General features: G+C 53.0%; 1 protein-coding gene across 2 annotated transcripts in view; it reads left to right on the top strand.

The window, feature by feature from the left end:
• LOC146181434 (membrane-associated guanylate kinase, WW and PDZ domain-containing protein 3-like) overlaps nt 1–26,076 on the top strand; it is a 127,045-nt gene that overhangs the window by 71,975 nt on the left and 28,994 nt on the right. For both annotated transcript variants that reach the window (XM_084576469.1, XM_084576468.1), the window contains exons 4-5: nt 12,553–12,726; nt 13,574–13,780. In XM_084576469.1, the coding sequence (XP_084432595.1) occupies nt 12,553–12,726; nt 13,574–13,780 (381 nt within the window). The remainder of the gene's footprint in view (nt 1–12,552; nt 12,727–13,573; nt 13,781–26,076) is intronic.

Genomic DNA, 26,076 nt, shown 5'->3' with positions numbered 1-26,076 from the left:
GAGCCCTCCTTATTTCCCCGCAGCCTTGCCCTTATGAATTGAATTGGTTCACAGGAAGGGAAAAGCGCAGTAATTGTCACACTTGCTCTGTGGACACCCGAACCGCGCCGTAAGGGAAGGGAGGAATGAAAGTGGAAAGAGAGAAAGAGGAGCCGTAGTGGAGGGCTACGGAGTAATTTCGACCACCTGGGGACCTTTAACGTGCGCTGACATCGCACAGCACACGGACGCCACTTCGTTTCGCCTCCATCGAATCTTATCGCTACCAAATATTTCAATGCTCGCGCAACACAGTCGATTTTCGTTTTTTTTCTTCTGCTTTTTCGACGCACGAGAATTGCTGCGCTATTAGGGAGTTTTAGAATAGGGGGACCCTATCGGTTAGGGGGATAGGGTAATAGCGGGGCGCGAGTGCGCATGCGCAGAACCCAAGCGGGCCTTGGGTTTTTGGGTCAGCGGACGACGGCGACCTTAGGGAGTTTTAGAATAGGGGAACCCAAGGATTGGGGCCCCCAAGAAAATACCGTGCCGTGGCGTAACGTTCGAGCCGACCGGAGAGTTTTAGAATAGGGGTTTGCCGACGCAGCGGAGCGGGGCTTGCGTTCGTCGATCGCAGCGCCCTGACGGTAAACCGTGAAAGCATTTAAATATATAAAAGCCAAAACAACGCTATCTTATTAAACAGAAAATGCTGTCATTGTACAAGAATATCCTAAAAATACCAGTTATATAATCTGTTTTCTTCAGACAAGACGAAATCGACCAATCCTAATCAATCCAGGCTGAGCCGGGAAACCTCATTTGAACCTTCCGCGCTTTCCGACGCCTGGTCCCCATGGCAACCACACAATGCGAACTCGCTAAGCCTAGCAGCTCGGTAAATCCGGAAGCAATCAGGCAATATGGGGCGTTTTATCGCTTAAATTTGGTGGTGCGGGCATCATGAGACATAGCACAAGCTTCGTTGGCCTTTCGTTTGCCGTGAACGCGTGACACCATGCAGCGGTAACGACGAATGTGTGCCGAGGCGAGCGGCGGCCGCTTGACCGGACGCCGCCATATTGCCCGACCCTATCCGGCAATAGGGTCCACGCTATTTCGCCGAGATAGGGTCGCCGTCGTCCGCTGACCCAAAAACCCAAGGCCCGCTTGGGTTCTGCGCATGCGCACTCGCGCCCCGCTATTACCCTATCCCCCTAACCGATAGGGTACCCCTATTCTAAAACTCCCTCTTATCTCGGCGAAATAGCGTGGACCCTATTGCCGGATAGGGTCGGGCAATATGGCGGCGTCCGGTCAAGCGGCCGCCACTCGCCTCGGCACACATTCGTCGTTACCGCTGCATGGTGTCACGCGTTCACGGCAAACGAAAGGCCAACGAAGCTTGTGCTATGTCTCATGATGCCCGCACCACCAAATTTAAGCGATAAAACGCCCAATATTGCCTGATTGCTTCCGGATTTACCGAGCTGCTAGGCTTAGCGAGTTCGCATCGTGTGGTTGCCATGGGGACCAGGCGTCGGAAAGCGCGGAAGGTTCAAATGAGGTTTCCCGGCTCAGCCTGGATTGATTAAGATTGGTCGATTTCGTCTTGTCTGAAGAAAACAGATTATATAACTGGTATTTTTAGGATATTTTTCTACAATGACAGCATTTTCTGTTTAATAAGATAGCGTTGTTTTGGCTTTTATATATTTAAATGCTTTCACGGTTTACCGTCAGGGCGCTGCGATCGACGAACGCAAGCCCCGCTCCGCTGCGTCGGCAAACCCCTATTCTAAAACTCTCCGGTCGGCTCGAACGTTACGCCACGGCACGGTATTTTCTTGGGGGCCCCAATCCTTGGGTTCCCCTATTCTAAAACTCCCTATTGTTCCATCCGCGGCACCACGTCTTTGCCGCGCTGTGCGTCTGCCATCGGAACAGGCGAATTCGCGATGTTCTGCGAATTCGTCGAGCCGTGGCTGCGTCGCGAATTTGGGGCGATAGAATCAGCTCGCGTCCTCAGCCGTCGTCTTCTTTTGGGCTGTTTGTGCACCTGTTGCCGAGCGCTTCTTTCAGCGGAGAGAGAGAGAAAGAGGAATCGACACTGCTTTTGCCGCGTAAAAGTTCCTTCGAGCTCTCGGTCTGCTGCCTCCCTCCCACCTAAGTGCGCATTCAGCGTCTCATCTCCGGCACGATGGCGACGCCACGGAGAGGGAGGTTTGATGACTGTGTCGTTTGCACACGCGCGCACGCGTGCACTGTGTGCACTATCGAATGAGAGAGGCACTGCAGCCGTCACGCATCTGCGGTTTTGCGTCGCGAAAACGACACGGTCCGTGTGCGCTCCCTAGCGTGCATGGTGGGAGTGCCGTCTCCACCGATCCTTGCTCGTGTCGTTTCCGCAGCGTGATACCAAGACCGCGTCGACCTCCGACCTGTGTCCGGACAGATCTCCCTGTACTTTCCTTAAATACTTTTCTTTTTTTCTGCCGCCACCAACGGTCGTAACGCCCACGCGATACTGTCTGCAGTGTGGATGGGACTTCACTCGACGCCGGTCCCCGCGCGTTTACTGGCTGCGCTTGCGCACCGGGGACGCACGATTGGCGTAGCGATCGAGCCTACAGTATTTCATGTGTGGGAGTCCGATGTGTATGCAAAGGAGTTCGTCAGAGTTGGTGCAGGTTGCTATATGGAGGGACCTGCCGCCCCCATGTCCTGGTTGGAAGCGCTGCTCCGTTTTCTCTATTCTGTTCCAAACAGCCTTCGCTGCTCCAGAACATCAGAACACAATATTGCTACAAATCTGCTCCAAACCGGCTGCCATCGCATGCTATCCGGGCTTCATGACTCCACTACTGTTCATTACGGAGGAGGAAGCTAATGGCAAATTCGAGTGGGAGAGCAAGTGCACTCGAGAGCACTTCGAAAGTGCTCACAGACAAGCGGGCGCACTCCAGTGGGAGAGCAGGAGTAGAATCACTGGCTTCCAATGGTAGAGGAGGAGGGCTTTTCCTCCGCTGACAGCACCCGAGTGCGCTCCCAGCTGCTCTCTGTCCGTCTAAAGCGATAGTAGGGGAAGTCATATGGCATAAAGCGTCATATCCGCGCCATCTTTTTTTTTTCTTTTCTCTGGAGACGGCGATGCTCAAAATGGCTGCTGCAAAGCGTCGGCGCTCGGAGAGCTCTTCGGAATCAAGCGAATTGTTGGCAGGGCTGGAAAGCATTGCTCAGGTGCTGCATGCATGTTTGAGAGTCACTGCTGGTATCGAAAGGGCCAAAGGAGGCAGATCGCCGCGCTGTGAGAACAAGGCACACAAAACAAGCGGTTCTTCACGGAGCGTTGGTATAGGGGAGAAAACCTGGGCCAGGGGGCGCTGCGCCGCTCTGTGCGTCAGCGCCCTCCATGGAGACCCCGTCAAAATCTACGCGCAGCCCGGCCGCGTCGTCTGCTATCCGCCGCATAGAAAAGCATGTTGTCGTCTGCTCCGCGCTGCTTTCTAGCACGTGTTTGTGCGCGCGCGCTCGGTTGTTTCTCTCCTCCTCTGGCCGCATTGTGGCCGCCGTCGCGCTCTAACAATGAGGGGGGAAGAAGAAAAAAAGAAAAGAACTAGAAGGAAAATAATGACGGCGCACTTTTTTCGCGAAGCTTGTGTGGAAACGGTAACGGGATGGTTGTGGGCCTTTCTTTTTTTCTTTTTTTTTTTTTTTTTTGGGGGGGGGGATATCTCGTACCGTTCGTGTGTCGTACTTCTCTAACTGGCGGTGCTGAAGCAGCCATCGTGGAACTGGGTCGGCCTCAAGAAACAGATATTCGTCATTAATGCGATCACTTTGCGTCAATCATCCTATCCTCATACGCGATCCTGCTTCGGGAGCTCAAAACTGCGCGTTCGCTATAGGAGATAACTGAACTAGGAATTGCGCAGCGTAACAGTGGAATTAAGAAGACAAAGATTTCCGTGGAGAGATGTCCCCGTCTGCATGGAAAGTCGTCAGACATTTCCTCGCTGTTCGTCTCGTGGAGAGGAAACTGCCGCAAAAATGGCATGCCTCGGCTTCTGGGGAATGACCCAGGTCGTTAAGAAACCCCTCATCGTTAACGGTAGCTAGGTCATTGATTTCGGATGGCAGCGCCGCAGCAGTGAACTTCTCCTGGCCGGTGTCGGCAGGAACCAAAGGGTAAGGCGGCATGCTTTGTGCCTTTGTAGGGAACGCATCCTAAACGCGCCGAAAACAGGCCCCACGGCGCCGGCAGCACTGCCTAAAACGTTTGTCCCCAAAGAGCTGAATAGGCCCCTTTCAAGTGACCAGTCACAAAGGGAAAGGAAGGAGCACTCGAAGGCTGGACCCTTCATTCTGTGAACATGGACAGAGGCATCAAGAGGTGCTGCCTCAAGTCCTTCAAGATACCTGTCGTTTGCCTCCCGCCTTCAAGCAGCGAATTCGCGTTCATTTTTTTTTTTATGTATGTCTGAGTCTGCCAACAAGCGCTCTTTGAAAACAATGTCCGGCGATCAATTAATCATAATTTCTTGCTTTCAAAAGCACCGATAAAAGACATGCCTCCAGCCAGCCTCTATGTCAGCCGGGGCACAGAAAAAAGCAAAATTAAGAAATCCCACTGGCAAAGAGCGCCGGCTTTGCGCGCGAGAACGCGCCACCAACCCCCCTCGTGCTCACTCTCCTTCTCCCGCTCCGCGTGCACGCGCGGCTGAACGTAGCACGCGCTCCCGAGCGAGCGGGCTGCGCAGACTCCGCAGACAGCCACGCGCAGCGCGGGCGCGGATGCGCGTAGGTTTTGTAGTTCCTCTCCGCTCCGCTGGAAACCGAGCGCTGGCGTCGCGGAGCAAACTCCAGCTTTGGTGGCCTCTCCTCGTGTTGCAATTTGCCGCCACTGCGGGAAGTCGGAGAATGCTGGGGAGAGAAGTGTGGTCACGTGGTCGTGGTGCGCTGCTCTCCACTTGCAGAGTTCCCATGGGAGGACAGTTACACCCTCGCTCGGCGTGCTCCTGTACTGCCCTGCAATACTCGACGCCTCTGCTCTCGTCCCCCCAAATAAATCAAGCGAAGTGCTTTCTTGTTTAGGCAGAAGATACGTAAACGCAGGAACACCACTGCAAAGCTGCATGCTTGCAATGAAATGCATGCCGCATGTCCAGCCAGCGTATATGGCGCCTCTCACTTCGACTTAAGTATAATTCATTATTGCGCTTTAAAAACAAAAACTTTGACAACGAACAGGGAACGACTCGTAACACGGATGCGCAAACATGGGTGTCATTCCCTTTTCTTTTGCAATTTTTCTTTCAAAAGCGCTACAATGAATGACCAAGAGATCAACAAATTAGGCCAAATTGAAACCCTCCTAAATTGCGCCCTATTTGCACAGCTCCAGAGCCCATTTTGCGCTGCTTCGGAACTCATTTTCTTCTCATTTTCATTTCTCATTTTCGATGGTATTATGTATTCCACTATGATGTATTCCACACCACTGGCGAGAAGGTGCAAAGTGTGCACGCGACCTGATCAACCGCGCCGCCTGCAGCGCTTGTCCAGCCAAGCCACGACTAAAAGCGGCCGCTTTTCAGGGGTGGTGAAAATCAAGGCTCCGGCGTGCTGTCACTGCTGTGCGATGTCAGTGCACGTTCAAGAAACCCAGGTGGTCCAAATTTCCGGAGTCCTCCACTACAGCATCTCGCATAGCCCGAGTCGCTTTGGGACATCGAAGCCCATAAAACAAACCAAACCCTTAGATCGATGTTGGTGCGTATTTGTCATCACCGAAGAAAATAAGGCAAACAGGCGACTCAGGTGTGCGCGTCCACCTCTTGGCAACAGCGCATTGGCTCCTCGCTATATTCCCGTATTCCAAGCGGCGTGTCTAGTACCGGCAAAGTTTTTCTTGTCCAAGCTGCCCGCGCATCGTTAGAGCTGGGCCCCGTGTCTGGTCTACGGCGTGGTCTCTGGCGACGCAGCTTCAGGAGCGTTGGCGGCGTGCCACTTTTCCGCATGCCATGTCGCATAGTAAAGGGGGCGAAGGCGTATAGTTAGTAATTGTTGAGGTAAACGTTGGCGCACCGTGAAAGGAAGAAATTTGCCTCCTGCCTAACTGTAACCTCAGGGTTGGAAAACTAGGCGCGCCACCGTCCTCGCGGATACCCGATTATAGGGCGCGCGGCAGCCGACACTAGTCGATCGATTAGGATGACGGGCCGGCAGTTCGAGGCAGGAACTTTTAAGTACGTTATGCGTGCATTAGTGCAAGTACACGCGGAGCCCAATTTGTGTCTGATCGCGTCGGTTAATCGCGGCATTTTCAATCGTGATTAATCATTAACACGTCACAACAGCTATACCCTGATCGAGTTAGTGTATCTTTAACGGAATGTCGCATCAGATGGTGAGGATTCCAAATGATGCGAGTATATTTGCTAGTGACGTCAGCCTGGATCCGCGCAGCCTGGCGAAGGAGGGATGCTCTGCCAAGGATAGGTCGCTCAGCAACCAATCGTCTGTGAGGTGGGAGCGATAATAGCCGTGACGACGGGGACACGCATGGCCTAGTGGTGAATGCGTCAACAGCGTCCTTTGGCCCTGTGCACCGTCCGCGTGCAGTGGTCCGTACGACACCCAGGTGTATTCGTGAAGAGGACAGAATGATTGTCTATAATTGCCTTCCGAGCATGCGCGCACTGTAAGAAAAATAGCACCCGTAAGGGTGTGTTTCGTGTCTTTCACTCGCTCTCCTACACCCCCCTAAATGGGTGCAAATTCTAGCTTTCATAGCCGTACATATTGGTTTGTGATAAGTTACAGTTGCATAAGTGCCAATTGTTTTAGAATACGCCGGCTGTTTTTTCTGGTCTTTCACTCGCTCCCCTACACCCTCCGAAATGGGTGCAAATTCCAGCTTTCATAGCCGTACATTGGTCTGTGATAGTTACAGTTGCACAAGTGCCGAACTGTTCTATAAGACGCTGGCTGATTTTTCCTGGTACGTCGTAAGACGGAAGCCGAACGGCCTTCACGTACGAGAAGCTACCCACCGTCTGTCTTGCTGCGCACCATGGTTGCGGCTTCTCCAACCATACTGTACTACGCAAATGTGCCCATAACGGCGTCTATTTTGCAGTGGAATCGCATTTTCTTTAATGCGTATGCACTGTATGGCTGTGTTTGCGGTTTCGTGTCGTCACGAGTTTGTCCGCACGATTACGTTCGAACGAATGAGTGTAAGAAAAAGAATGGTTGCATCAGGTAGAGCATAAAAACATCTCGTATGGGAAATCGGGAGATGCATGCGCGTTAATTAGTTGAGCCAGTCAAGTCAATCAGACATCAAAATGGCCGGGAGGGATAATGTCGACGTCCAAAGGGGGTCACGTGGTACTTGACTTCCGGTGACGTAGACCTAACCTCCGGGGGCGGGAAATTCGAAATGTCTGAACGTGAACGAGCGGGAAGGGGCGTGATTTGCGTGCACTAATGTGTGGGTATGGTTAGAAGTATGTAAAGAGAGGTAATCAACCAACTGCAGTCTGAAAAAATTCCGAGAGGACTGCAGAATCTGCAGTGCTGAAATGCGAAAGCTTGAGCGTTGCTTCTGCACGCGGTACATCGCGCGCCCTTTGTCGAACACAACCATCCGTTGAACGCATCACAGTTTCACCGGAGTTCAGTTGGTTTACAGGAAAGGAAAGGCGCTGCATCTGTCAGTCGCGGAATCCCGCTGATACATCTCGCGGACAACACAGCAACGCTTAGGCTTACGCATTTCTCTAGTGCAGATTCTGCAGTGTTATCGGAATTTATTTCTTGCTCTCCGTGTAATGTTAATGGAGCATTCTTTTTTTCAATGTTGACGAAAAAGGAAAAAAAATTGGGGGACACTTTTAAGGTTCACTTTTTATAACAGAATACGACGCCAAAGCGGTAATGACTTCCATCTGCAGGCTCCTCGTGCGAATCCTATAGGTGGCTTATACGTGCACCTTACTGCTCGCAATTAAAAATCACTAATTCATTATTTTGTGCCTCTCTTTTCTCGCTCATAGTCATTAGCACGCACCCGTAGGCTAGCGTAATACGTGCGAGAGCGCACCCGACATCCATATAACGCCCTACTTTAACCAGACCGTACACGCCGCGTGTCTCATCCGGAATTCAAATGCAGTGGAGGGTTCGGTTCACGTCTCAGTAGAGCTGTAGCCGTGTTTCCATGCTCCTGCCAACTAGGCCACGGTCTGGTGACGTCACGCAATCCGCCGACCAGTCAGAGGCGTGCAGCCACACACATCGCCCTACTGAAAAACCAAAAGTTCTACGGGGCAATAACCTCATCAAATCTCATCTAATCGCATAGACTCTCATACGGTGCACATCATTATCATAAAATATCTTACATAACTTATGATAATGTACAAGAAACTATGAGACCTTATGCAATTATATGCGACTTGTATGGGATTTGTTATGTGAATTGAGTGAGAAAATTTTAGGGTATTGCCTCATACAATTTTTTCAGTAGGGCGCCGACGAGTAAGCATGCCCGTCATGTCACCTGCCATCTATAGCACCTGCCAGACGCATGTATGCCCGCTATTTTTCGTTCACGGCGCCCACAACTCCGGATGTTCTGGCAGTACGGGGCCTGCTCTGTGGCGTTAAGCTCCAAGTGGAGCCACTCTCAGGGAAATCCTCTAGCGCAGAGAACAAAATCATAGTACATATCACGAATAGGAACACAGCGTGCAAGTTGAAGACGTGCAAATTTCGTATAAAGTAACTGAAGTGACAGCGTTTCACTTAGAAGACACTGCGGTCGCGTGTCTAATACTTAACCCATGAAGCACAAGCTTTATTCGCTCTTGTACACTCCATTTAATCGAGCCACCGTTTGGAGAGTGGAGGCAGTGGCGCTTAGCAGAAGAGGTGAAGTAAATCGGTTATTTCTGAAGTTATGGCGCCACAAAATGCCGTATTAACCGCACGCACCAAGCTTCACTTCAAAAACTCGGACACTTATTCACATCACATTAAAAGCACGCCTTAAGGCCGGAATACATGCGGCGTTTTTTTCCACGATTTTCGCGCGTCGAAAACTGCCGCGTCGACGCGACGCCCAGCTCGAGATGCATGGAACGTCGAAGCGGCACGAGCGCCGCCGCGGATGACTCGATGCGAAAGCAAATACATCAGCGAGCGGAAATAACCGCAGAGCGAGGTACGTGAGAGAAGCGACACTGTCCCTTGTGTCAAAATCGCGATAGGGTGCATTCCAACGCTACTGTGCTAAAAGTAGAAAGCGTACACAGGTCGCACAAGGATTTGGCTCGCTCGAATGAACGAAGATACTTCCGAATGCCCGCTCGGATACCAGCGGCACGGTTTTCTTTTTTATTTTTACAAATTCCACTCCAGGGAGCAAACAAACATACAACGATCCGAGAGCAGGTCGTATACTCACAAAAAAGCGACATTCCGTGCTTGATTAAGCGTTTATTTTTATGATAATCACATTTCCGCGGCCAAACTGCCCATACCTCGTCAGCCATGGCGGCCATGTTGACAGCGGCCACTCAAACCGGAAATGCCAGCTTTCCGCGCTCCTATTGGCTCGCGTCGACAGTAGTTTCCGGTTCGAGAGGACGCTGCGCCGCCCGCGCGTCAAATATCTGGCAGGGCCAGATCGGTGGCGGCGCGCGTTTTTTCTGACGCGGGGCGTCGAGTGCGCGCCGTCGGGCGTAAAACGCCGGTTTGACGCGGCAAAAACGCTCCATGTATTCCGGCCTTTATGAACAGCTTCAGAGTTGCTCGAGAAGATTGAAGGCATCCGTACACCCTCACACTCCCTTTAAAGGGTGCACAAAAGAGCCAATTAGAGTAAAGGTGTAGAAAGGGTGTGCAAAAGAGCCGGTTAGAGTAAAGGTGTAGAAAGAGTGAAAGGGTGCACAAAAAGAGTAAATGTGTCGAAAGGGTGTATTGATCACTCTCTCAAATGGTGTTTTTTTACCATGTTCTCCACACTATTTCCATGAGTACCAGCATACGCAGCCACACTGTCACGATGCCTGCGGCCTGGCGTTGCACTGTTGCGCGTGCAGTTCCAGGCACGCAGCGCGGGCGACCTTTCTGTCCTCGGCAATAAGCGCCTCGAGCACGATCGTCGTCTGCTTCGACGTCCGTCTGCTGCGGCGCTCAAAGGGCCGGACGTCCAGCTCGTGTTGTTTTCGACGACGCACGGCAACGGAAAGAACGACCGATCGGCGTCTCATGCAAAACACCTCAGCTCGAGTGTATACGCAGTGTAAGGGAAGCCAACGCGCCAAGGCCGTCTCCATACATCTCGCGCGCGTAAGCCGAGCCGGTCAGCGTACAGGCTGGTACAGCTGTGTCGCAAGCCAGCGGGCAAAGCTTCGGACTTGCGCGTCGCTTTGCGTCGAAAAGGCCCGCATGCGAGCTGCTTTCGCCGACGGGTGCCTGTTTTCGCGTCCCGAATGCGATATTCAAAAACACGCGCTCCTAGATGGTTGCGCGCGCAAGCCCCGGGGTGCGTTGGTTTCACGGATTTCGCGCGAACGCTGGTGCAACAGTTTGCGCCGTTCATTTTTGAAACGAGCTCCGCGGGGAGTCACGGCACGGCTTTGTTATCTCGTCGCTTCGCACAGCGCCTCTTGTTGGCACCTATGTTGTAGTGTTGTTGCGTGTGTACGTGTCCTCTCGTCGGGTGGTGCATGCTTGCTTTCAGGGACCTGTCTGGTATGGGGCGGCAAGGAGTCGCTAATGGGCGAGTAAATGTGCCTGTGACGCCACGCTGTTGACGCCGTTGGTCGGCATAGTTGCGGAATCCGCACCCGCCATGGCGATTGTGCAAAGAAGGATGGGCTCAGGTAGCCCGCACATTAGACGAAAACACCGTTTCCGTAAAAGTTGTCATTGTCTGTTGCGTCGGTTTCCGCTTTTGTTGTGTGTGTGTGTGTGTGTGTGTGTGTGTGTGTGTGTGTGTGTGTGTGTGTGTGTGTGTGTGTGTGTGTGTGTGTGTGTGTGTGTGTGTGTGTGTGTGTGTGTGTGTGTGTGTGTGTGTGTGTGTGTGCACGCGCGCGCGCTAGTAGATACTCCTGTTGGTTTTGTCCAGCCCGTCAGTTTTTTTTTCTAGCCTGCTCTCACGTACCATGCAGCTGCGCAGCATTACACTGTTTCCTTGTGTACGTCATCAAATCAAGCTGATTTTGATTTGGAATGCGCGTCAGTAAAGGGAACTCGTAAGGCCGCCAGCACCCGTAAGCGCAGAAGCAAGCGCTTTCGATGGCAGGGCCTTGTAGGTTGCCAAAGTAATAATCAAGCTATAGCTACAGGAACGACAAAATTCTAGAGGGCATTTTGGACCACTACAGTGCGATGAGGCGGAAAGCCACTATAGCGCGGTAGATTGTAGCCCATCACTGCGGCACCTCTATCTCCCTCTCTTCTTTCACTCCCATCTTCCTCCCTTCCTTTACGGCGTAGTACATGTGTCCGCGGTGAATTGTCATATACACTGCGCCTTCTCTATTTTGTAAATCAATTTGAAATGCCTCTGATGCCTGCTGTACTAACGCCTCCTATACATCTGGATCTGCCTCTGCTATATGGTGCGGCGTTCGAGAAACCGCCAAATGAATGGCACCGCACGGACTCCTGGATCGGACGGCCGGCGGGATCAGCGATCGTCTATGCATGATGATGATGATGATTAAAACTTTATTTTCCACCGAGTCAGGAGGCCCCCTACTCCCCGATCCTGTCACGCAGGCCTGAGGAACGGGGGCTGGAACCTCAGCGTCTAAAAACTGGCGAATATACATCGGTTATTCGCGGCCTCAGCAGCTAGGCGGACGGCTCATTGCTGGTCAGAGTTTACTGGCGTTGTTTATAATTCGTTTACAGAAAGTTAAAGGCGCAGTATCTGTTACTCTCGGAATCCCGCGATCCTCACGATAGACAAGGGGAATTATGATGGACGTTTCACTATCCGGGACGTGGCGCAGTTGGTAAAGCGCTCGGATGGGGATCGAAGGAATATTCTTTATGTATAAAGTCTGGTATCGAATTTAGCAATAAAGAAAAAAATGGAGATTCGATTTCCGGTGGAGACAAAATTTATTTATTTATTTTCAAAAGTGTGACACCCTCTGCCGCCAGCCTCTGCCGACAGCTCCTGCTGACAACGATGAGGCATAAAATGCCTTAAAAGTAGGAGGGACGCGTGAGGTGCACTTGAAAAGTTGCCTCTGCGGCCAGCGGATACCTGCGAGTGACGTCGAGCCCTCGTTGACATTATTTTTCACAGTTTTGTTCATTCTTGCTGCTCCCAGCGACAGACTTGTTCATGTAATCTTCTATCTCGCACATTTAATATGGCATAAGGTAGGTTTTAAGGAGTTTATTGTTGATTCTATGTCTTAACGAAGAAATAAGTGGCGTCACCACTGACCTATGAGATGACTGTGCGAAATTCTAAACGTGTTTCTTGCCTGGAGCGTGCCTCCTTATTATTCTTGCTTCCCCGCTTCTTTTTTGCTACAGGAGACGCAGTCCGACGGCCTTCGGCTGTGCCACCTGTCCAAGTGGCCAAACTTTGACGGGTACGGCTTCAATCTGCACGCGGACAAGAAGCGTCAGGGACACTTCATCGGCCAGGTGGACGCCGGAAGCCCCGCCGAGCTGGGAGGGCTGCGCAAGAACGACCGGCTCGTCGAGGTGCGTCGGACGTCGTGTGGACGTCACTGGGGTGAAAATCCTCACTGGGACATTATCCAGAAGTACTTTCCTCGCACGCGGCAGGGTGCGTCGCGGAAGAAATAAGTGGGGACAGCAGCAACACTGTCGATCTTCGCAGTGTCAGCGATATGCGGCATTGATATTCATGCCGGCCGCAAAATCCAGCTAGGGAGGTTCAGCTTATTGTGGAAAGTGCAATCGTGACAGACGTTATCTCGTTTGAGGCCGTCCTGTGTCGCTTGAGCGCGCGAAGAACGCAATCTTCGGCGTGGCGGCCCTGGACGGTTACAGGTTATCGCGGCACCTCTAGGATCCTCTCTTCCGATTTTTTGGGTTCAGGTACAGGAGTGAAAAGTCTGATCTACGTTTCCACGAGAAGACTAGTGCACGCCACGTAACTTACTCAGTGATAACGATCAGCGTGTTTTAATTCACGCTGAATTTCCGTTCGTTAATTCTTCCAGTTTTCGGGCGTAAATATGCTGCTACCTTGCGAACGGGACCATATCTGACTGCCGTGAGAGTAGCCCAAGACGCGTTGCATGCAACTGGGTGGGACCACAGGTGATGCCGTTCCGGCGCAGCGGGAGACCTATGGGGACCGGCTGATATAAGTTCCGTTGTAACAAACCCAGCGCAAGGAAAGAGAGGCCAGAAAGATCGACGGACACTCATGTAGAGCAGAATTGAAAGCGTGGCGGGAGCAGTGGCTCGCGCGTGTTGTGCGAGGATGGTGTTGCCTTTAATTGGCATAGAACGTCCGACCTCGTGCGCAGTCGACGTGATGGGATTAACGAGGTCCTTCTTCCCTTCTGGGGTGGCCCAGGTTAACGGTCTGTCTGTGGAAGGCGAGAGTCACCGCGAGATCATCGAGCGCATCAAGCAGGACCCGGGCCACGTGGACCTGCTGGTCATCGACCGCGAGACGGACGAGGCGTTCGCGCGCCGCAAGCAGAAGCCCAGCAGCCAGTGCGAAGGCGTGGTGCGGCGTTCCACGCCTCCTCAGCAGCCGGGCACCGAGCACAAGCAGCAGGTACGTCGACCCTGTTGGTTTATTCCTAGCTATTTAGGATCGATCAGTTTGCAAAGTCCCCGCGCGTGGCCCGTGTGTTGCATTGCAACTGGGCCAGTACTCGAGGGCAGTAGTCTATACTGGCGACGTCCAGAGGAACTGCCCACTTTTGCCCCGTCCGGAAAGCTCTCTTTGGGCGCCGTCATACTGCTCGCCGGCATACGCCAGGTGTGTACCTTGTACAGTGAAGATTATAGCAATGCCCAAGGTAGAGAAACACCAGGGCTCACCCAGTAGCTGACTGCCCAGCCTACTGAGCATTGGCACTGCCTGTTGACATCCTAAAACTGGCCATTGATCGTGGCCGAATTCTCGTTCCGGGGTTTGGTTCAGCAGGTTTAACGTCCCATAGCGACTGAGACTATAAAAGACGCCTTAGTGGAGGGCTCCGTAAATTTCCGCTTTCTGGGGTTCTTCATTGTGCTCTGACATCGCACAGCACACGGGCACCTTGCTTTTCTCCAGCACCTAAAAGTGGCTCCCGCTGCCGGGAATCGATCCCGCATCCTCGGGCACAGCAGTCGAGCGCCCGAACCACTGCACCACCGCGGCGGGGCCGAAGTTTTGTAACCGGCAAGATTAAATAGTTCTAGCCGTCCGCCACGTTAGGCCTAGCATCGCGGACCTGCTTGTGAGGGTGGTCCTAGGCTGCTGGTTCTGTCAGCACTAGGTTGGACCGACGTTGGCTGGTACCTTTTCCGCAAGACAGGAGGCTATCCTTTTGACCTTTTTCGCATAATTCTCGGACGCTTGAAAGTAATTTGCTCAGGTATGCGTGTTAACTGAGCTCTGTGAGCGGGTCAAATTTTCGATGTGCGGGTTCGCGTAACGGAGAAACCTTGCTTTTAGCCTTCAGTGTGCGGGGACGTCGCCTTCGAACGCACGACGATAGGGGCATGCTCGCAAAATTTGCGCGCCTTTTGTACGGGCAGCCGTGGTTCTTCGTTTTTCCGTAATGCGAATCGAAGCCGAGCGTTGAAGCGTAGCAGCGCCTTCCTGTCAGCTTGACTTTGGTTGCTTCGGAGGTGCTACATGTGTACGTTGGATACTTTAATTGCCTTATATATGTCGTTGGAATTTTGCTGGTATACAGAGCACGTTCGAATCTGTTTCCACGGGCAGCGGAAGTGATCCAGCTGCAGTCAATGAGGGGGTGGCCAGCTCATTGCTGTGTCTGGAAAATTTAGCGTGATGGCCAATGGTGCATCACCGCTTGTGTTTAAAGACAGGCATAGGCGAAGTACGGTGCATGCCGTAGCGCATCGACACCTGTAGTTTGAACGTATACGGCCAAATATTGATGGGGGGATGCGCGGGCTTCGGTGGCGGTTTCGCCATTGCTGCGCGGCTGAGCTTTTGAAGGTATAAGGTGCAAACACTTTCGAAACTACTTTGGCCCCACCGCGCGCGGTGTTTGGAAAGCGAGGCAATGCTGGGAATCTCTGTCGCCGAATGTTTTGCGCTTATAGGGTGGCAGGAAAGGAGCTAATAGCGCCCGTCATTGGGAGACGGGAATAAGGTATATATATGTATGTATGTATGTATGTATATGTATGTATGTGTGTGTGTGTGTGTGTGTGTGTGTGTGTGTGTGTGTGTGTGTGTGTGTGTGTGTGTGTGTGTGTGTGTGTGTGTGTGTGTGTGTGTGTGTGTGTGTGTGTGTGTGTTCGGCGACGTCTTACTATCATTTGCTTGCTACCAGGTCCAGATTGGTGCAATGCGGTAGTTTTCACAGCGGATTCATCAGTTACTGCGGCAGTTTTTCGAACCCTCGCCTGTCACATGGTTTTTGCGTGCGTATTTTCCTGATCATTTTCCTATGTACTCATGTTTCTTGCCACTCTTAGCGTTGACGGTGACTTTATTCGGCTTTCGTGACAGCGCCGCCGTCATGATATATGTCGCGAGTGAATAGATGGCGGGAATCATGCTACCCACGTGAGCTGTTTGTCAGTCATGATGCGGCCTCGAGGACCAGTTATGGTATATTTTTGTCACTTAGCACCAGAGGAGACCGCCGGCGACATGGCCGCACTCTCATTTCGTTCGGCTATACCTCCACAGAGCTGACGGGGGCGCTGTGGAGGGAACCGGAGCAGGGGGATGGCGGCATGCATCTTGGAAGCACGTGTGGTTGAATGCGCTTTAAATGGTGCGGACAGAGTGAGCCGCATGCCCGGTCATCTGGTAAAGGACTGAAACCCGTTTGCGCGCACCGAGCCGTACGTGCGACGAACTTTCTTAAAGTTACCGCAGGGCACGGGTGGTGCGGAGACCTCGACGGGTCTCCAGGATCTACCCAAGGGAGGGTCGTCGACCGCCATCAGCAACACTGCGGGCGGCAAGCCGCAACGCCGCAAACAGGCCTCGAAGCTAGCCAGGACCAGTACGGTGCCCTTCAAGGGAAGTGAAGAGGTTTCCAAGGGCCCCGTTCCGGAGGCCGCCGGGACCAAGGAGGAGCAGCTTCCGGCGGCCATGCCGTCACCAGTCGAGAACAAAAAAGACAGCCATGTCGTTCGGGGCGAAAACTCTGGGACGCAGCCGGTCGCCAAGCCGGTCTGCGACAAGCCAGTCTGTAACAAGCCGGTTGGTGACAAGCCGGACGGTGACAATCTGGTCTGCGACAAGTCACAGCCACGACAGGCTCGCGGCGGCAAGTCGTGCGATGCGGCATCAGCAGTACCGCACTCGCGCGTTGCTGCCCCGTCGCCCGCCCGCTATGCGCACGGACCGGACGAGTACGGACAGTTCTGGGACGGTTCCATTGCGGCGGACGGTAGTTACATGTGGCCCGGCGACCTGCCACCGTGGACGGCGCCCTTTGCGCCCGCGTACGGCGGCTTCCCTCCCCCTCCACCGTATAACCCGGTTCCCCATCTCCCCATGGCGTACGCACCTTTCCACCCTCGCGGCATCATGTGGCCGCCGCCGTTTCCGTACCAGGTGCCGTCGTACGTGTCTCTCTGGCCGGCGGCGTATTCCGGCTACCCGCTTGCGTACTCGCCGTCCTACGTGGATCCGGCGACACCGTACGCCGCCAGTGCGATGCTCAACCTGGTCGAGCTGCCACAGGAGGGCGGCCTAGCCCACCCCTCTCCTACGCAGACATCGGTTATTATAGCGAACGCTAAGGAGAACCAGTGCGGGACTGTTAACGTGGAGGAAGACCAGTAGGCAGCCAATAATGACGCTGCGGGCTCCATCTAGTAGTTACCCCTGCTCGCGTTTTTCCTTCCCTGGAGCACTTTTTTGTTTTGTTGTCACCACCGTTTCCCGTGTGCATCACACGAAGCTCGAAGAGCAGGCGTACTGCTGCGGCAGCGTCGTTTTCTTTCGCGAGGAGCCGTGCTATGCCTCCCTGCCCAGTTGCGCGTGCATGTGGACCTCTGCAGTCATGTTGCGTTTTTGAGCTGGCTGCATATGCCTTCATTGTCCTCTAAGATCTCCGGCTCTATTGTGGTGGTGGCTGTTCTGGAGGTGCTTCTGGACTTGGAACTTCCGCTTGTACCCACAGCACTATTTCCTGTACGTTTCCTGCACTCTTCTCCGCAGCAGCGGCTTTGGCATTCTCCCAGGCGATTGGAACACGCTCCAGCGTCGAAGGCTAGGTAGTGCGCGTCGCTTATCGACTCATGCGTTCTTTAAAATAAACTAAGCATCGGGGCCAGTTGATGCCGTGTTTGTTTTGCATATACAGTTCTTATTTACGCCGGTCCAAGAACGGGCTGAAAGCATCTGCGCCGCGGAGTTGTTCTCACTCGGGTGACTTGCTTAAAAATACGTAGACCTCTCACGTAAGTAGTTATAGATTGCATTACTGCTTGGTTTTGCGATGGGTATAGCTGTGCCAGTGTAAGCACACCATAGCGTATCCCATTTACTTCCTGAGGACATGACAGACTTCACGCCTACTGTTACCTCCTTCGGCAGCTTCAGCTTCAGTCATTACAGGCTTCTCTAATGCAAGATTGAAGCTAATTGGCTTCCTTTGACTGCTGAGCCATATTATATATTTTTGGGCCACCTCGCCATACTCTGTGTTGTTTAATCTCACGAGAAAACCGAATCGGCACTTTGTTCTTACAAAGATTAGAACCTGGAGCATTTTCTCGCGACGAAATGGCGTCACATATGTTCTGGCCCAAATAGCAGTGTTCAACTGCAGACTTATGGAAATGTTACGAAGGAAGAGCGTAAAATCTGGGAGCGTTCCTTTTATTTCTCTCTCGCTCTCTCTCAGTATTGTGAAAGACAGAACTCCTGCTCCACGCTGCTTCAGACAAACGCGTAAGTAAAAATACTTGTTAGTTTCGTATACAAAACTAACGAGCAGTTTTTCCATCGTCAGGTTGCAGGTCCATCATATCCGGGGAGGGGTATAATTACTGCACTCATTTCCGCCTCAGTTTGAAAATATAGCGCATCTTTCAGCGCATTATAATCGGAAGTGCGCGCTCCTGTATAACCACGGCAAGGACGTTTTCACGGTTTTCACCGCGCAGTACTTGCCGCAATAAAGCGGGAACGCGTCGACTCAGTGGCACTGGTCTCCCGCTGTGGAACTCATTAAGCACGGATTAGGCCCGTTGTGCGTGGTTTCAGGAGGATTCCGGTCGCAGTTTCGGAGACATCAGTAGAATCCTAAACGGAGCCTATGGGGCCCGATGGCGGTGAGACCAATGTGTGGTAATGGGAAGGAGGTCTGTAAAGGTCAATACGTGCAAATCCCGCGTTTTACGACATCGACAAGCCACAATTCAGAGGGACAATTGTAGATAATAGGAAAGTGTGCACGTCGGTCTTACATTTACGGCATCTTCACCTATTGCTTTTCTTGCGGAGCCTAATTAGTGGTGTCGGTATCAATACAGGCGGGAGATCCGTTTTTGATTCCCCCTCTCGCGCATGCGTTTTGACGGCGGATAGCTGCGTCACACAGTTACAAGCGGGTGCCTGCCGGGTTCCTTGCATTTTACACGCCATCCGGTAGTCGGACAGCCAATATCATGCCTTCGCGTGTATACACGTGTTCACGTTGGAGAAAAAAGGAGCCGTGATCTCTCGATCTCGAGAATTGTGGACACCACGCTAGGGGAAACGTACAAAGCCGGGAATGACGTCAGCTGACCGCACAGATTAACGAATCCCCTAATGTTATAGTGCGGCCGTGGCTGGAGCTGGTGTTAACGAATCCCCTAAGGTTATAGTGCGGCCGTGGCTGGAGCCGGTGGACGAGGCTATGTCGGTGGCGCGTCCCTTGCGTGTTCGCCAAGGAGCGAGGTGCTCCCACAGTTTGAGTAGACGACCTGCTATATCGCGTGTCATAAAAAGAAGGGCACCCCCGAAACAGCGCGAAAAGTCAGAACTTGTGGTCGTGAAATGGGAGTTTCGCTGAACTGATAGCGAAGCACGATAGCGAAGCACGAGCTCGAGACGGAGTGCTGTTTGGAGATGTCTCGGCTGCGGCCATTGTCTCTGTATACTCTCGAACTTTTCACCCCACAATGAAGGAAAATCGGCGACCGAATTCTCGGAGCTGTCGGGGCGTTGGCCGCCACTGCAGGTATTGGTAAAAACCCTGTTTGCCCACGTGGCGTGACGTTCGGTTCTCCCTTGGGTCCCTGCAGCGAATCGTGATCGGGCAGGGCGCCGTTAAAGAGGCGTCGCGTGACGTGCAGCGGGCCGTGTCACATTAGCGGCGGCCGACCTCGCACGCGAGCGAGTCGAGGTTGCGCAATGACGGCTCGTCCTCGGTGACAGATCACGCGCCGACGGTTGTGTTCGCGTCTCGCACACATGCTCGTCGGTTCTTTATATACTCTTAATCTGGTTCCACATAGGTCCCAGTTGTAAGTGGAACTTATTAGAAGCTCCACTTATAACCTGAACGTATGTGGAACCAGATTAAGTGTGTGTACTACAGGGAACCTTCCCCAGTTAGGATAGAGGGGCCCCACCTCGGTTGCCCGGTTAGTTACTATAAGGCTATATAGTAGCCTATATAGCCTATATATAACTTTACATACTCTTAATCTGGTTCCACATAGGTCCCAGTTATAAGTGGAACTTATTAGAAGCTCCACTTATAACCTGAACGTATGTGGAACCAGATTAAGTGTGTGTACTACAGGGAACCTCCCCCAGTTAGGATAGAAGGGCCCCACCTCGGTTGGCCGGTTAGAGTTACTATAAGGCTACATAGTAGCCTATATAGCCTGTATATAACCTACATAGTTAACCCATATAACCTATATATAGCCTATATAAAGCCTATATAGTAACTCTAGCCTCGGTGTACCCCGACCGCTCTCTACGAGGTGCTGTTACGATCCACAACGCGTGACACGCCGGCGATCTGAGTTCTGTGATTTTTACTACAGGTTGCGAAGCGCGATGCACTGTTCCTCATGTCCACTTCACGGAAAATAAGCTCGTGCAAAAGCCAGAAAATGAGCGACGAATAACCTTTGTTATCGTTACTTTACGTAGGGCTAAAATGTATTACTCTGTTCAGCTTTTAATCTACCCCTCGGAGTAATAGATGTGTGTGCGTTTTATTTTCTGCAGCTGATTCATTTTGTTTCCAGGTGCCTTCGCTATCAACCGTACAGCTGTTCGTATCTTGTAAACAGTTTATTTTGCTCCCCAGGAGTGTCTAGACCGTCAGCTAACCTCGGAGTTCTCATATTCAGAACGCCGGATTTCAGTACACGGACCGCGCAAGGAGCCATAGGATCAAAGAGCACTGCTAACGACTGACTGGTGGCTATTGCTTTTATTGCGACAGCACTCATAGGCACACCAAAGCCGAGCAAGAATCTAATTGTCATCCGTCGTTGTGTCCAACTTCTGATTGGTCCGCCACATCTTAACGTCACAGCCACGCATCACGGAGCGGGTGACTCGAACTGCTTTCGCGCGGTATCATTAATCTAATCAGGTTAAACCTCGGATTAATTTTTTGATTGGAGATGTCTTTAATCTTAGGGCCGCTTCACTTCTCCAAGGTCCGACTAAGCAAGGGAGTTGTTTTCTGTTGTTGTTGTTGTTGTCAGCGTATATTCGTCGCTTATGCTACATCTTGCAAAACACAAGTGCGCGACAGATCTGCTCGATACGTGTGCGAGCGATCGCATCCACCTCATACCGTGCATCGCTTACACTGTGTTATACGACGGTCGACGTTGTCGAACTTGGAACTGTGCGCGTGGCTGTCAAAACGAAGCACGGCGCGATGTCCTCCTCCTACGCCCCATTACATCCCACGGCTGCCTTGACTCTGACGCCGCGGGGGTTTCCGCGCTGACCTCGGAGTCGCGCGAAAGGCTTTGTTGACGTCAGCCGCGGTTGCGGTCTACGCACGGGAGTGGCGCTCTCTCGGTGGGGGGCAAGTGTCGGCGGACATCTTTTGCATGCCTGGTGAGTTCGCGGGGGGTGTGATCGATAGTGGGGGGAATTACGGTATACGCCTCTCGCGCGGGAATAGTCTTCGTAAGCGGGCCGACCGGTCATTGGTCGCGGGTCGGGAGTATAAAACTGCGCTTGTAGGTGCGCCCCTTCGTCTTTCTTGACCAGGCATCGTCTTGTTTCCAGGCGCCGTCTTGTTTTGCGCCTTGTTCGTAGCTTACTCTCTCTCTCGTTTTTCCCTCACTTGCGTCCACCGTGCGATCGCGTGACTGCCGGCGATTGACGTACGTGTCCTGTACACGGTCGCGTGACTCGGTTCCACGCGCCGCGAGGAGACTTGGCAGCGTCCTTTTTTTCCCGCGTTTGTCTGTATTCTCGCTGGCTGCCGAGACCAAGGAGACCTCCTCCTTGGCCGAGACACCTTGGCATTGCTGGCTCCTTAATACGCCCCCTCCCTGTTGAGAGGTGTTTCTCCTTCGCCCCGCGCACTACATCTCCGCTGTGCAGCGTACAGGGCGGAGGTCATGGGAGTTATTTTGCTGTGTTAGCATTGAAGTCCTCATTCGGCGAAAATGCTGTGGCCCGTGTGTCCGAATCAACGACCCACCTGCAGCTTCCAGAGGTTCTCCACCCTCCAAAACTTATCTCCAACCCCGCACGCACGGCGACGAAACGGAACGGCGATAGCGAAATCAAATCGAAAGACGCAGTGGGAGACGATTGCCAAAAGGTAAATCAGGAGAAGGTGCACTAATAGAGCGACGCTGTGGCTAAGCGGGGAAAAAAACTGTTCTCTTAATTTTGTATTTACGGGGTCATTTTAGTCTGCCCGTAGTCCCGTGCCGTCAATTGCCAGCACTCGTTTGGTGAACCGGTTTCGTTTCATTTTGTTTTGCTATAAATACCGCGTTGTTGTGGCTGTAGGAAGAAGGAAAAGAAAATCCACGGGGCCTGCTACTGGCTCTGTAGCTGAGCTACCTCCGCTACCTCGTGCGGAGAGAAGAAAAAATAGAGAAGAAAGGAAAAAGAACAGGGAGAGAAAGACGCGCGCCGCAACAGCCGTCGCCCACCACCGAAGCAGTGGCGGGTGCAATGACGGTCTACAACAGATAAAATTCAATGGCTGGCTAGCCCCCGCCGCAAGCGTCATTGACCTACTGTCCCAGCCCCGTAGGGCCAAGAACTGCCCATACCGCGTGAGAGGTACCAATAAGTTGTACGCAACCATAGGAGGTTTAATTGGCGCGCACTTTAGCTCGGTGAAAGGAGCGTGCCATGCATGAGCCCGCAGGTTTGAAAAAACCGACGAATGTGGTGGTATATGCGGGCAGCCCTGAAGACGTATAGGCCTATCAACGAACTGCACTGTGTGGTTTCTACGTGGTCATAGGCCACCAACCACCGCGGGTTCGAGCGTCGCGCGAGCCGAAACCCCGATCAGCCGTCACCACGCGCACACTGAAACACTGCAGCGCGCACTCAACCTCCAAAGGAAGGAGAGCACTGCGCTGCAAGGACACAAACCTCCAAGTTCACAAAGGAGACGTTTATTGAAACGCCATCCTCCAGCGGCACACACACACACACACACACACACACACACACACACACACACACACACACACACACGCACACACATGCACATATTTACAAACGCACATACGCACACACATATTTACAAACGCACATACACGCCCATAGGGAACCAAAGCTGGAGTTTGCTCTGCGACGCCAGCGCTCGGTTTCCAGCGGAGCGGAGAGGAACTACAAAACCTACGCGCATCCGCGCCCGCGCTGCGCGTGGCTGTCTGCGGAGTCTGCGCAGCCCGCTCGCTCGGGAGCGCGTGCTACATTCAGCCGCGCGTGCACGCGGAGCGGGAGAAGGAGAGTGAGGACGAGGGGGGTTGGTGGCGCGTTCTCGCGCGCAAAGGCGGCGCTCTTTGCCAGTGGGATTTCTTAATTTTGCTTTTTTCTGTGCCCCGGCTGACATAGAGGCTGGCTGGAGGCATGTTTTTTATCGGTGCTTTTGAAAGCAAGAAATTATGATTAATTGATCGCCGGACATTGTTTTCAAAGAGCGCTTGTTGGCAGGCTCAGACATACATAAAAAAATATGAACGCGAATTCGCTGCTTGAAGGCGGGAGGCAAACGACAGGTATCTTGAAGGACTTGAAGCGGCACCTCTTGATGCCTCTGTCCATGTTCACAGAATGAAGGGTCCAGCCTTCGAGTGCTCCTTCCTTTCCCTTTGTGACTGGTCACTTGAAAGGGGCCTATTCAGCTCTTTGGGGACAAACGTTTTAGGCAGTGCTGCCGGCGCCGTGGGGCCTGTTTTCGGAGCGTTTAGGATGCGTTCCCTACAAAGGCACAAAGCATGCCGCCTTACCCTTTGGTTCCTGCCGACACCGGCCAGGGGAAGTTCACTGCTGCGGCGCTGCCATCCGAAATCAATGACCTAGCTACCGTTAACGATGAGGGGTTTCTTAACGACCTGGGTCATTCCCCAGAAGCCGAGGCATGCCATTTTTTGCGGCAGTTTCCTCTCCACGAGACGAACAGCGAGGAAATGTCTGACTACTTTCCATGCAGACGGGGACATCTCTCCACGGAAATCTTTGTCTTCTTAATTCCACTGTTACGCTGCGCAATTCCTAGTTCAGTTATCTCCTATAGCGAACGCGCAGTTTTGAGCTCCCGAAGCAGGATCGCGTATGAGGATAGGATGATTGACGTAAAGTGATCGCATTAATGACGAATATCTGTTTCTTGAGGCCGACCCGGTTCCACGATGGCTGCTTCAGCACCGCCAGTTAGAGAAGTACGACACACGAACGGTACGAGATATCCCCCCCCCCCCCAAAAAAAAAAAAAGAAAGGCCCACAACCATCCCGTTACCGTTTCCACACAAGCTTCGCGAAAAAAGTGCGCCGTCATTATTTTCCTTCTAGTTCTTTTCTTTCTTTCTTCTTCCCCCCTCATTGTTAGAGCGCGACGGTGGCCACAATGCGGCCGGAGGAGGAGAGAAACAACCGAGCGCGCGCGCGCAAACACGTGCTAGAAAGCAGCGCGGAGCAGACGACAACATGCTTTTCTATGCGGCGGCTAGCAGACGACGCGGCCGGGCTGCGCGTAGATTTTGACGGGGTCTCCATGGAGGGCGCTGACGCACAGAGCGGCGCAGCGCCCCCTGGCCCAGGTTTTCTCCCCTATACGCAGTCACCGTGTCAAGGGAGCGCGCGAGGAGCAAGGCTCCCCTGCGCGCACAAGTGACACGGAGTGCGCGCCGCAAGCACGCAAGGGCGTGCTGTGATCTCTCTCTCGCAGTAACCAAAGGGTTCCTTTGAGAGAGATTGGGCAACCACCGCAAGGTACGCCTGTCGCGGATCGTTGGATCACGATCGACAGGCTCGAGCTTCGCTCTCAGGTAAGACCCGGAGCAGACGAACTCGAGTACACACTGGTCTGCGCGGACAAAGGCCGGCAGACAAGAACAGTTGCGTACGCACCTTGCGATGTCTCGGAGGGGTCTCTCTCTGGGCTCCGCTCGGACAGTCGCGCGAGCGCGGCCCTCGAAGCGGTGCCGTGTTCCCGCCAAAAGGCGCCAATGAGAACAGCCACTGGGACGCCAGGGCGGAGCTGTGGCCCGAACGACAGTGACAAGTCGCTCGAGCCCCTCTCCGCCGCCTCAGGCGGGAGAAAGGGAACGGGGAGAACAACTGGGAAGCGGGCGGCGGCCGCGCAAAGGGCAGCCGCAGCAAGCCCGAATCCCACATCCTCCTCTCCTTAATTGCCCTCCTACCCATCAGTGAAAGCACGTGGCAGGTCCCCAGCATGAGGAAAAGAATGCTATCCTCACGCAACAAGTCAACTACACTTCAGTTCCAGCAAGAAAGATCTCGAAAAGACAGACACTCAAGAAAGACAAACATTAGCAAGGCGCACAAAAAGAAAAAAAAAATGAACAAGATGACATGAAGAATAATGTACAAAGTTCCGGAGGCTAAGTAACAACGGCTATGTACAGAACACAATCATGTACAGAACACCACTATGTACAGAATAACTATGTACAAACACAACTTTGTACAGAAGTTCCAAAGTTCGTAGGTGCAGCTCAGGGAGCCGCGGTGACTCACCGCTCGTTGACTTCTGGGTGGCCAACGTTCATCCTTGGCTGCAAACGATCTCGGTCGGTGGTGGTACAGGTTAGGTGCAGGGACAGCGAACACGCCGAAGGGGCCCAGGGTGTGGAAAGTCCGTGACTCCGTGGCGATCCAAGGCGCACATGGGAAGACCGCGCGGGGCTTCCTTTCCACCGCGCTCCGCACACGCCGGCAAACACACATGGCGCGACGTCGTCGCCTCCACGCCCAGGCACGCACACACACAGCCACTCACACACCAAACAAAGGGTGATGCCGACCTTCAGCGGCGAACCTGTCCCGAGCACCTTCGCAACCGCGGCGGCCTTGGGTGAAAGGGGCATCGTCATGCTCCCCGTCCCCAAACGGCCCCAACTTCATTTCCACATACACAGAAAAAACCGCGCGTCGGGGCTGCCTAATGAGCAGCCCTCGCAATTTCAAGAAGGTGAGTGAAGACACGCTGTACAAAATAAGGCGCTCACTGTACAATATTTACAAGATAAGAAGCATGAACGGAAACAGAAGAAAGCGAAAAATGGGATAAGAGACACAAAAACAAAATAAAATACAAAGGCTGGAACTGAGCGAGCTAGAAAAGGTAGAGACCAACCTTGCTTCCGGGTAGGGTTGAACGAGCAAGCTCGCTCGGTGAAACGGTATGCCTTCGGTTGCGGAAAAGGCCCGCCGTCCGGCATCAATCACA

The sequence above is a fragment of the Amblyomma maculatum genome, chromosome 8 (assembly GCF_055883805.1).
Source record: "Amblyomma maculatum isolate TAMU_Amacu chromosome 8, ASM5588380v1, whole genome shotgun sequence".
NCBI lineage: Eukaryota > Metazoa > Arthropoda > Arachnida > Ixodida > Ixodidae > Amblyomma > Amblyomma maculatum.
Note: the sequence above shows the minus strand (reverse complement) of the source record. Positions and strands in the feature narration are given on the sequence as shown.